Here is a 13138-nt window from a genome sequence, read left to right on the forward strand (position 1 = left end):
GTCGTGATCGCTGTGCAGCTCCTTTTGCCCATCTGATAAGAGGATATTGTATCTGCCTGCCAGGTGTGTTGCAGGGACACAGAACTTAATGTTTGCAAAGAGGTGATCTGGTACTTTATCAGAAATCCTGCAGAAGGGCAAAATTTCACAATGGAGTTGGAGCACAGACTCATATAACAACATTTAATGCTTCTCCAGTCTAAAAAGTTTTGCTCAGGCTACAGTGAAATGAAATGATGACTAATCTAATTTAAGATCACCCAAAGTCTTTGTTTCCACCCCTGTGCTTTCTCACAACCCTAGTGAGTTCTTACCTGTGCTAAGATCTGTTGATGAGACCACGCTCTCCTTATCTATGCATTGACCTGAATGAGAAATTATGTTGGTGAGAGGAGACTTACTCTTAACTAGGTAAGTTCCCTGATCTGCTTTCAGCATCTTCCAGAAAAGTTCAGAGTTGAACAACTGGCAGGGCAGTGAATTGCAGAACACAGACAGGGACCAGGAGATGAAATGGGCAGGAATCCTTAGATTTTCTTTACCATTAAATCCCACAGCTGAACAGCACCTCAGAGAGCCTTCCCATGCTTGTTGCTTTCACCATGCTTCATGCTCCACAGTATTCCCAGCGCACTAATAAAATGCCATGCTGCAAAATATGCAAGAAAGAAGAAAGGGGTCATAGTGATTCCCTCTGTGGAGCTGAGAACTGGTCACTGGAAGTAAGTGGCTTGCCACAAGTAGATTGGACAGCAGTAAGAGAGCAAATTTGAATGCAAGTGTCCTGCACATTGATTAGAAAGCCCATTCTTCTTCCATGCTGCAGTATGCATTTTAGATACCTATCCACTATTCCTGCATCTAAAACATTCCTCTAACTCCATTTTAATTGAAATTTCCCATGGAGTGCTGTGGGTGCCCCAGAGAAAACTGTTTTACAAACACTGGGGAGTCATGTATGGTACAGGAGTATAAAACAAAAGCAGGGAAGTTTAATTGGAAAATAAATTCTTTTTGTGCGCACTTAAACTCCCACAAGTAATTTTTCAAATAATTGTCTCCATATATGTTGCCATTATTACAAAATACTTACATTAAAAAAACTACAGAAACATCTGAGAGTAGGTTTATGGCGAGCTTGTCATTACTGTGTCTTGTGAAGGGAGCCTCAGATGTGTCCCTGAGGGATTCTCTGGAAGAGTGAGGATCTGGGCTGCATGTCTTTCTAAAGATACTCCTCCAAACATTTAGAAAATCTTTTTCATTTTGCTGGAGATCTGAAGGAACAGATTTTGTCCTTCAATTTGTTGCATTTCAATTTTTATGAATGTAATTCTTGAACATGTATTTTTAAATTTTCTTTAAATTCATTTAAGTCTCCGCATGTCTGAAAAGGTGACTCTAGGGTCACTTTTGCGTGTTTTAGTGGTTATGCATGGCTGTCTATCTCTCAACAACATTTTCCAAGAGTTTTTTAAACACAGAAGGGTCCATATAGCAGCATCATCAGGCAATTCTCCTCTTTTTCCTTATCCCATCCCTCAAGAGAAAAGGAAAAAAAAAAAAAAAACAACTATTAATTAACCAAAGAGACAAATGTTAAATTCTTCATCATCACTACTGCATGTTGTTGGCAGGGAGGTGTACTGTTCTTAGGGAAGGGGAGTGCCTTCCCTGACAATAAAATGACAGCTCTAATTACCCCATACATTTGTGATTTGCTTTGGAAACTTATTTTGACACATGCAGAGCTAGAAATTGGAATAGCTTAAGGGAGAAAGGAAAGCTGTCACAGATGTGAGTGGCAGAGCAAGAACAAAAGACTGCAAATTTCCTCTTTGCCACTACAAATCTCTGAGTTGCCATCTTTTCCTCACAGCAAGCTAGGGAAGAAGAAATTCCTGAAAGCAAAGCTTTGTCTTATCAAGCGTGATAACATCTGACAAACTGTAAAGATCTTCCCCACTCCCTTCCCCTCTCTTTTGCAAAGGTTGGGGCTGGCCTAAGGACAGAGTAGCAGGTCATTGACCTATTAGCCCCCGTGATCATTTTACCCCAGGCCCTGAATGATGTCTGCAGACAGGTCCATTGGGAAAGAGAGGCAATAAGGTCACCACTTCCCCATTTCCTTTTCACCGCTATCTCTGCACCAGCAGCTTCTCTGGGCTTGACTCCTCCATGAGTAATTGATGTGTTGAAAGTTAAGCATGTGCTTAAGTGCTTTGCTGGAGTGGGGCCAGCATGTGCTGCACCTGGAAAGGTCCAGTCCCGGGCAAAGGAGGGGCTGCCTCAGGGCAGCTGCCCCTCTCTCCCCACGAAGCTGCTGAGAAGGCAGGCTTAAAAACCACCTTTTACCTTGGGCATCTCACTGCCTGCCCAGCACAAGGAGCTGTATGCTACCCATGCAAAATGTGCAGAAATACAAGCTCTTCTAAAATGTAACATGAGAGATGATTTTTTCTCTCATATCTTAGAGAAATGACCCTTTTATCATGATCTGCATATGTCTCGTTGTGCCTGACCACTCCTCCTGCCCCATCTCCCAGTGAATTCACTGATTGATTTGATGTAGGAATAAAAATCTCTGAGAAAGTTAAGATCCTCCAAATCTCATTAAAGCAAGCAGCCAAAATAGCTGCTGAGGCAGAGAAAGAGCCAAGGTATCTTCCAGCTGCTGAAATACCAGAATCATCTTCAATGATATACACATAATTGGGAAGTCATTCACTCTCAGTGCTTCCAGAACAGCTCCTGGGACCTGTTTGCCCTTAATCAGAGTGTTTTATATATTGACCTCACTATTAGAGTTGGCACTCCTGGGAAAAAAATAAGGAAAAGATACCTCCTCAATTCCCCTGTGTCTCCAATAAAGCTGAAAAGTACCACCAGTATTAATAATCAAACCAAAACAAAAGGGGAAGAAGTGTATAAATTCTCCTTGTTTGACCAGTACTCAGCAATATTGTGCAAACCAGGGTAGTTCTTTCTATTAAGCTAATTTAATATTAATTCAGCTTTTCTGAATTTGAGTAAGAATTATATACAAATTTTGTGTTAAGGAAACAAATCAACTAAAATATTCCTTTAAGAACTTACTTTAAAACTTTAACCCTAAGTGCTTCATTCAGGTGCTCTTCTAGGATGCTGAAAAACACCAAAAGTAATGACAGTAAAAATAAAGTTACTTTTCCTGTAAAGTAGACTTGAAAATAGCTTCACTGACCTTTTAGTTATGGAAAATGCTATGCAATATGAATTCCTTGATGCTGCTGGAAAAAAAAAATGTTTTAAACCTCTCTGAACAGATCAAATGCTAACTCAAAGTCTGCATTACTAGAAATTGATAGTCAAGTACTTATATTGTTTTCATATTGTCTCTTTTTAGAGAGAAGATACTCAGGATTGTTTTGCCAACCTCATAACTTGGGCTTCCATGGAAGTGCAGTAACCTTTAATAGCATTAACAATAAACAAAGAGTCTAAAGAAGATTTGGCAGCTTCAAGAGCTGGAGTAGTGAGAGGTGATGCTTTTGCTGTCTCATGTGGAGCACAACAATACACCGACCCTCCCTGTTAAAACCACCATCAGTACCACTGTGTTATGGTACATTTCTGTGAAAAGGCCAAGTGCAAGGCTTCAAAGGCCCTGGAAGCCTCCAGTGCTCCTCTACTTGGACCAAGTACAGTCCAAGGGCCAGTGCTGTGTTTCAGCAACATCTGTGTAACATTATCTGTACTGTAGCAAACAAATTCAACCACTTGTTCTGTGGTGCAAAAAAGTTGGAAGCAAAAAGCATCAGTTTTCTAAGGTTTGCTGAACATAAAGCATGCTTGAAATAAACTGTAACATATAGCTGGTTATATTAACTTTAATTGCAGAGGTGCTGAAATAAGCAGCTACTTTTCTTCCCCTCGAAAGGGAGGCAGAAGTGGAAGCAAACATAATAGTGTTTTCTTTTAATGTTACTTTTGTATTCCTCATATATATGATAACCCAGGTTCAGCCTGTGATTTCATGTGTAGGAGTCAAGGAAACCAGAGTTCTAAGGTAGATATGGGCTTGATACAAAATCCACTCAAGTCATTGGCAGCATTTCCACTGCCCATAGTGAATTTTAGATCAGGCTGCATAGCTGTAAATAAGAAGATTCACTTGAAGATGAAACATGAAAATTCATGTGAAGTAAATAAGCACAAAAGAATAAAAGTGGAAGTAAATGGAATTATCATTACCTCATAAAGTATTTTTGAGAACTTGTATTTTTTTAAAGCACTGGAGGTTTTTTCTAGTTTCTCCATCTGTTGTGTTGCCTTGCGGAGCACACATGGCATGCTGCTGCAGTGATTATGTGTCTTAAACCTCTGGTACCACTCACTGACTGATAAAGAGGTCAGAGGGGGAGTCTGGGTGATGATAGTGGAGAGAAATGTTCCAGAAGAAGACTTACAAAGGGCTGTGAACTGTGGAAATTCACTCTCTCACTGTCACCAGCTATTAGCAGGGCCATTAATAATACAAGTTCCAATGTATAGGTGCATTAGCTGTTGTCATGCTCTAATAATGAACCTTCCACAGGACAGAGTGATCAGTGCCTTTGTACTAAAAGATAGTAATATTGTACAGGGCCTGAACAAGCTCTCTCTTCCCTTCACTCTGACTTGCAGAGGGAAAAGAGATAGTTCACACACACTTTTCTGAAGCAATCATTCCTAAGACAATTTTTAACTCTTTTATGCATCAGACTTTCATATTGTTTGGGGCAAGTGCTGCACCCAGTGATTTTGATAGTTCTGCTTTCAATGTTAACATACTACATACTCTCCACTTAGGAGTTGTAAATACTCACTCTTGGGTTACTTTTGTTTGAAACTGAGTTATCTGATACTATTTTTATTCTCAATTGCATTATTTCAGTCCCAGAAGAAATTGTATAATTTTCACTTACACAGACAGTGGACACTTCTCAATATGTTGGCAATAATTCAGCTTAAGGTTTGCAAATGGGTCAATTTCAAGCTTCACAGCAGGACGCCAAATTTTGAAACTTTAAAGCTTAAATTACGTGAGCTGGCAATGACAGCTTCAAGTGTCTCACATGCTGACCTGGGTAGAAAATTGCTGTCAAATTCAAATGAACCTTTAAAACATATTATTTATTTTTGTTTTTAATTCAGTGCACATCCTGTTCACAAAGTATAGTATATTCTCTAACCAAAGCAGGTATTATTTAATTGTTATTATAATAATTTTTAAAAATAGATTTTAAAAGGTTCTGATGAGAAGTATGCTTTTCTTACAAGAGAAAATTGTCATTTTACCCTTAGAAAGAAAGAGAAATAAGCAGCTTGGAATGAGGAAATGATAAAATGCAAATTTGTGGTTGAAATAGAGAGATGTTTGTCATATTTCTTTGTACATTTAGTGAACTCAGCAGAAAACCAGTTATTAAAAAAACCCATGACATTCCTATTTCTGCCGTACAGATCCTAGTACGGCAATACAAATACACGGAATGTACGGAAATACAAAGCTCCAACGAAATCTGTGAAGATATATTACAGTTCTGTGAGCAACGCAAATGATATTTAAGTCTTTGTGGGAATGTACCAATTTATGAATCTATTTCAAATTCCAGAAAATCAGAACTGAAAAAATAATCCAAGAATCTTCTATAACTGCAATGAAATATGTTTATGCCATTTTCTATTTCCCTTTGACATTTCAGTCTTTCCTTAAACATTGAAGTGACTATATTTCACTGGCATGAATGCCCAGAGAAAGGGAATTAATGAAGTTGATTGAATGTTCTTCCATGAGGCTATTCAAAAAAATGCATGCGCAACAGTTCTTGCAGGAAATGCTCTCCTGTTTATCAAACTCAGATAACAGCAATGACACCATATGATGCCAGAAGCTTGCCACAACCAGGCTCAAATTTTTGCAGATAGGCACTTTATGGTAAACAAGTTTTGAAGCAAGCATATTCAGGGAAAATATCAGTGTGAAAACTTCAATATTTCTGTGGGTTGTCTGAGAATCAGAAAAGATGACTAGAAAAATTAATATTTTATACCTTGAATTTTTAGCAAGGGTCTAAAAGCACAGTGACAATGGAAATTCTTCGCTGGAAGTTTTTCAGAGCCTTTCCATGATGCTTGTGCAGGCATGCCTGGAGCACATGTGTGAACTTAGTGTCACCATAGTTTCCATCCATCGTAAACACTGGGAATGTCATGTTTGGCCACAGCAGAAGCATGGAGCTGGCACATCAAGACAAGTCAGTAGATGGAATTTCTGTGACTAAAAGCAGAGGAAGCCTTATGGCACAGCGCTTGCAACAAATAAAGCTTTTTTGTTTCTAATGGGGGACTAGGATTCAATGAGTAGGGGAAGATAAAAACTTCCTCTCATATTTTCATTAGATGTTGACCAAACACTTGAGAAGAAACCTTCCATGTATTATTTTTAATGGATCTAAATAAGCCAGAAAAATAGTTAGGTGTGGTGACCAGACAGTTAAAGGAAAAAAGAAACAAATGTCCCTGGAAGGAAGCATCTCCTGACAGGAAGTCAGGAAATGTGGTGCATATATGTGCTTGTGCCTGCTCTCTTCGGGTTCTTTAGCCCCTCTCCAATATGGAAAGCCACAGAGAAGAATCTGCTGATACTGCAGTTTTATTTTCTCTTAGTTTTGGCTCAAGCACTTGATACCAATGACACTGTCTATTTTTCTTAGTTAGCAAGGCAGGGTCTGTTCAATCCTCCTTTCACAGAAGCAGCCATTAGAAGACAAAACCATTCCTGTTTCGCCCTGCTTGATCTAGATCTTCTCTTAACTGCTGTGCTGTATGTTATTGAAAAGGGATAGGTTAAATACTCTGCCGTATACAGTACATGATAGTGCTCTGTGACTGCTGGCCAAGGGCTAGAAAGAGACTATGTGTCTGGATTGCTACTTCATAGCCAAAAGCAAGCTCCATATTTTGATTCATCATTTGATCCCCCTGCTTAGTAAGAAATGAGAGAGCTCTGCTGTGCTCCAAGCTAGAGGAAAGAAGACAAATATTTTCCCTCTTATTCTGGAAGAAAAGTAGACTGTCTTTCCACATGCTCTCTTTAACCTTTGCTGTTCACCTTTTGGTCCCTAAGCTTATTATAACAGCTCAATTCCTCTTATGAAATCACTGTCTTATGTCTTCTGTTTGTCTGGGCCTGTGTAATGTCAGATGCTTCAGACTTTCAGGCTGGCCAGGATGAAATCAAATCACAGCTTTCTCAAGCTACTAGCTCAGACTCTCTGGCTTGCACAGCAGCCATTAAATAACTGCTCTTTGTGAGGCTGCTAGTCCCGTACCAGTGGCTGGGGAAAATCAAAACAAAATAACACTAAGTCTTGTGGTCGTGGAATGACATCACATGTGTTTGGTGTCACACTGGGCACGTTGAGTTGCAGTTTGTTTCCATTCAAGCGGCTTCTTTGGCAGTCGTGATGTGCTGATGTGCTGTTGGAAATGATTGTTCAAGAGAAGTCTGTGGGGATGATGCTAATGAGTGATTCAGCAAGACTCAGACATTTACAGAGTTGGCCCTGGTGAAGGAGAGCTTGTGTTTAAGGAGAGAAGAAAAATGAGGAAAGAACATGTAGTTTATGGAAAAGACACGAACATGACCATATGAAGGAAAATAAACTGAGAAGAGAGGAAGTACAGGACAGAAGAAGAAAGGAGAATGATGGGATGGCACCAAACACACCAAGAGCACAAGGGCTGACACTGAAGCATTAGATCTTGCTATCACTGAGATTGTTAGAAGAAAGTCGCATAATGTCAGAAGGAGAATTAAGCAAAATTCTCTGTTTTAAGTGGTCTATGAGACATTCATCTTGTTTAGGGACCTGGGCCCTGATTGTAGGTCTTGACGTAAAACAACACAATTTAATATGGAAAACATTGTTTTAAACTCATGTTAACTATATTAATTTATCTCTCACTAATTATAAATTAACTAGTAATTAAACCCTAAAAAATTCCAACTACCCAAAACTTTCCAGTTTACTTCAGATCACCTTTAAATCTTTTTTTTTCTTTTTTTTTTATACGACACCTTATGTTAGCTGTGTGTCATAGATCTCAATATTCTTATCTTATGAAAAATTGCATGTCATCTGCTGGCTTACCTCAGTTATGGTCTGGACACCTACAGAGTTGATAGATGGCCCTGTTGGCAGCTCATGTGGCCTGTAAGTGCCTCTCATCAAGCATGATTGAGGAGATCTGCATTTATCAGTCTGCAGCTCTTTAACCTGTTAACACCCATTCCTAACAGGATAATTTCACACTTGAAGTAACGGGGTGAAAAAATTTCCTAAACTAAACTACAGCAAATTTGGTAGGCCACCATGAGGTCACATTCTTTTCTTGGAGTGCTTTGATCCTTCTAAAACATCTTTGAACTATCTGGTTTTTCCTTCTCTGCAATTCTGGTGTAAACCAGAATTTCAGTTTTGCTATCACTTCTCTGTAAGACAATCTATGAACCTGGGAACTAGAAATGGAAAAACTTTCAGGTGGGAAGGGGAGCTCTAGATGTCTCTGGTTCAGCCACCCTTCTCAAAGCAGGGTTAAGAGCAGCTCACTTAGCACCATTGTTGCAGCTTGAATTGCTGCTAGTCATGAATCTAGATCTTTTCTTTGCATCTGCAAAATGAACAACCAATCCTATGAGTCACCTCCTCCAGAAACCTTTTTGGATCCATAATTCCCCACCCATTTCATTGGAAAGTACTTGTACCAGTGGGTGAATGAAGAGCTCAGCGTTGAGCCCACTGCTGGGGGAAGGCAAGGCAAATACCAAATTACCTCCCAATCCTCCTCTCTTCTTTTGCAGAAGATCAGCAGGGATACTCTTTCACCTGTCATGCTTAGCAGGGACATTTCATCATGGAAATGCCTCCTACCTACTCACCAGTAAGAGATCTGTCTGCCTGTGAGTATCCTCCACTGGTCTGCCAGTATCCCAGCCTGTTGATTTTTTGGGCAGGATGCATGGTTCATCTATTTGCTCAGGTCTTTGCCTGAGGATGTGGTGGTGAACATGTCTAGTTTATCCTGGAGGGGACTCTGAGCTGAGCTGACACAGACAAAAAGCCATTTGTTTTATTTGCAAATTTCAAATGGTGGCCAGAGGCTGTCTGAACACATTTAATAAATAATAATTAAAAAAAAAAAAAAAAAAGTAAATGAAAAGCCACTCAATTTCATTTGAACTTAATTGGTATGAAAAGAACTCACAAGGGAGCTATGTTTTATGGGGGGTTATTTTACATTTGTCAAAAGACAGAAAAAACCCCAAACCCATTGCCAGAACTTTGTGTCTTATTCACACTGCTCTTCTACAATAAAAATCAGCAAATTATGAAATCCAGACATAAAGTAATAAAAGGATTAATTTGCTCTGAAAATAAATTTATATTTCTTACTTTTCACTCTAATTTTTCAAACTTACAATATTTGCAATTATTTCAGAACACATTTATGCTGAAAGAGCAGAGGAAATTAGGCTATCTAGGATGCAGGGGGAAAGGTTAAGTAGTTTAAGAAAGATAAGTGTACAATTTGAGGTGTTGGAGAGGTGTATATAGGTGGGTTTTCATAGGCTTGTTTCTGGTTTGGCATGCTCTGTACTTACATATTGTGTTTCTTATTCTCTTGTGTCTTAAGTTATATCAGTTATCTAAAGTTTGCAGCTAATTAAGGAAATAACACTGATCAGTTTCAGTACAGCAAACCTTTTTAAATATGGGAGTCTTCAGCTGAAACAAGATGAGAGTTCCATCACTGTGTGCTAAGGTGATCCAATCACAGAGAGCAATTTACTGTTTGCCTTCTGAATAAAAGATGCTATTCACATAAAATACATATATTTATACTTGTGTCGATATTTATAACATAGTTGTCTTTTTCTTTTATTTCTCTGCCACCAGCAGAATCAACTTTTCCTTAAATGCAAAAAAATTTTCACAGGCAGTTTCTTGGAGCCTTGGAATGCTGCCTTTACCTTGGGCTGCAGTGACACCTAGCGCTCACCCCCTCCTTTTTGGCTTGCTGGGTTTCGGGTATTTCGATTATTGGGCAGTGCCGAGCAACAGTGTCAGCTCCGTCAGTGCAGCCACACCGGTGTATTTACAGCAGCTTGGGTCTGCGGGACGGGGCTGGGAGTAGCTGCAAGTAGGGAACTTGTGTAGGACAGTCTCTGTTGAGGGAGTGCTGCACGAACGAACGGCGTCAAGGCAACAGCAATCTTGTGTCACAGCCAGGATGTTCCAGCATCTCAGCTCAACAAGAAAGTGACATTTGAGTTCCTGGCTTTAATAATTAAAAAAAAAAAAAAAAAAAAAAATCTGAAGTATCTCTATAGTTTACAAAGTAGTAGCCCCAGTGGGATTCACTAAGTTCTTGGTCATGATTTTTCTGCGGCTCTATATGTCCAACACTGGCTAGCCAGAAGGATCCTCAGAAAAAGCAGGGCACCAATAACCAGGTGTTCTCTTCCCTCTAACATCCATATAATGCACAGGTGCTGCTGAGTTTGCAACCAGAGTCGTCAGTGCAGTAAAACCAATGTTTTCCCCTCTCCAGCCCGGGGCATACATTTCTATAATTTCCCTTCAGTCTGTCTTCACCATGCAGTGCTGTTCAAGTCACCAGGAATCTGCCAAGATCAGGCAAAAACCAACAGGGTCTCTACTCTTTCTCCAAAAAACATCACAAACAAAATCAGGACCCCTACCTTGCCACCTTTGTTTCCTGCTATTAACAGCTGGCTGGTATCCTAAAGATGAGGAAGGCAGGAGAACTGTAGCCTGTATTAAAAAAAATCATATAATCACAGATATCCCATAGAAAGCATCTTTCATCTGACAGAGCAGGAAACTCACACTGCAGAGCACTTTCAGTGGTACCCATGGGAATTTACCTAATCAAGCTCTGCTTCTTCTCTTCTGTAGAAACAAATCTCAGTGCAATATGTTATCTTCCATGGTTAGGTACCATTTCTTCTGATTCTGTTGTTTTTTGGAATTACAATTACATTCTTCCTATGAAATTTCCTCAAAGCATTGTTTTTTCATTAGTATTTTTTGATAATACAGTAGTGTTTAGAAACTGGGTAGTAGGCTTACAAGACTGTGAACCTAGTATCTGCTCTTGCATCACCTGCTCAAACATCAGAGAAGCAACAATTCCTGCCAGTTTTTGTAAACTTCAGTTGAGCTCAGACCGTTTGCCCACACCCCTAAAACTCTGAGAAAGGCACCGACCCACATCCAAAATAGGGCTCAGCCTTTCAGGAGGGATTCTCTTGCCCCACACTCCTTGACTACAGGCTCCAGAAAGCTGTGGTGGTTTTGTGACCACCTTCTCCTCTCAGCTTTTGTGAGATGGTGCCATTTGCCACTGGTGGGGCTGAGAAAGACCTGGGCAGCTCTTGGCCAAACATGGCAATTCTGGAACTTAGGAGGCCCCTGAAGTCCAGCCACCACATCCATGATCCTCCTAGTCCTGACTGTAGGACCTCTAACCCCCACTACCCATTTTCCCACCACACAAATGTGGAGATGTATCTCAATTCAGACAGAAATACTCACTGCTCTGCCCCACCACTTGCAGCAAGCATAAAATTGAACATGGCTGTGTGAAGCACACACTCCACATCTTTCACCTTCAACTGATAAACCACCTCCATACTTCCATGGGACCACTCCTTCCCATGCAGAAAACCAACACATCTGTTCTCACACTGTTTCAGGTGTCAAAACCAATTTGAAAGCCCTTTTACTATTATGACACTTCTGCAAAATCTGTTTCTTTTTAACAGCCTCAAAGCTCAGCCTAGGATCTGGAGGCCAAAGCTACATTCCTCTGGCTTGGGACTCCTGTTCTTAAATGTGTGGCAGGGTACTTGCTCCTTCTGTGTTAACCACTGCTGCTCAGTGCCTGATTGCCTCTCTGCATCTCCAGACAACAGCAAAGGCTGCACAGTTGTGATAAGCTACAACTTCTAACAAGGAGCAGTACCAATTGCTTCACCAAAGTCTTGTAAACTACATCTAAATGGTGGTACTGCAAAACCTAGGATGTCCTGAATGGGCTCCCCAGGACCTGTCAGAGGGAATCTTTTCTTCCGGCCATCAGTGCCCCCTGAGCACTGGTCTGCCAGGACCAGGAGGAATGCCATGTACATGGAATACCATATAAGTGGAGGATCTTTCCAGCTTGGCCAGTCAGCAAACCAGAACCCTGACACCTGCATCGAACATCCCAGCTGGAAATATTTACAGCTCTGTGATATGAAAGCAGCAGAAAGATCCTGTTTACTTTCCATGTTGTCCATGAAGAGATAGGGATGTTTTAAAACTTTATTCTGCTAACCACAGGAAGCAAAAGCTACCTTTTCCAGAAAACCCTAGTTCCTTTCTGAAAGGGATTTCAGTTCTCATTCTCAACAATAGCAATGCTTTCAGTGGTTATGGAAGAGAGATAAAAATATTTTTTAATGTATCATAGAGGATCAAAATTGGAAGGCAAAATATACAATACCTTTTTTAAAAGAAGGACACAGTCTAAAACAATCTCTTTCTTTTCGAAGCCTGAATAATTAATTACATGAATTTATCCTTTTCATTACTGGAATTGTAAATTGCCATTAGATACCTATAAGAAAGAGATCTGAGAAAAAATGTATTTCCCTTCTCTTTTTATTGCTGTAAAGCAAAATACCTATTTGTTACCTTGAACTGTTGTTTGCCATCTCCTCCAAATTAGAAACAGTAGTTCCACAAAATGGTGTTGTGGAAAATAAGATATGGGTGGGTTTACTGCTTGACTTGCTTGAGTTCTGCTTCCCTCTAGGGCATAAAATATTTTTGTTTCCCTAGGGCTAACTGTTTGTCTTTTCTGTGCCAATCTCCCTAGCCATAAACCATGTATAAAAATTCATCAATATTGTGAAGCTATGTACAAGTTCCAGCCTTAATGATTTTATGATTTTATGCTTAACAGAACTCCATGAAATCTTCCTTGAGCACCACAGATGTTCAAATCTGTGTAAAATACATCGAACACTTTTCATTCAATTGGT

At 39.9% G+C, this 13138-nt stretch overlaps 1 protein-coding gene across 2 annotated transcripts in view; it reads right to left on the reverse strand.

Moving 5' to 3' along the window:
• Window positions 1–368: 368 nt before the first annotated feature.
• Window positions 369–13138, reverse strand: part of LOC134415831 (sulfotransferase 6B1-like) — a 31405-nt gene continuing 18635 nt past the window's right edge. Inside the window, exon 7 of one of the 2 annotated variants that reach the window (XM_063151714.1) lies at window positions 369–649. In XM_063151714.1, coding sequence (XP_063007784.1) covers window positions 570–649 — 80 coding nt within the window. In that variant the 3' untranslated portion in view covers window positions 369–569. Of the gene's footprint in view, window positions 650–4976; window positions 5105–13138 lie in introns of those variants that run through there. The other variant, XM_063151715.1, reaches the window with a different exon arrangement.

This window comes from Melospiza melodia, chromosome 3 (assembly GCF_035770615.1).
Source record: "Melospiza melodia melodia isolate bMelMel2 chromosome 3, bMelMel2.pri, whole genome shotgun sequence".
NCBI classification, from domain to species: Eukaryota; Metazoa; Chordata; class Aves; order Passeriformes; family Passerellidae; genus Melospiza; species Melospiza melodia.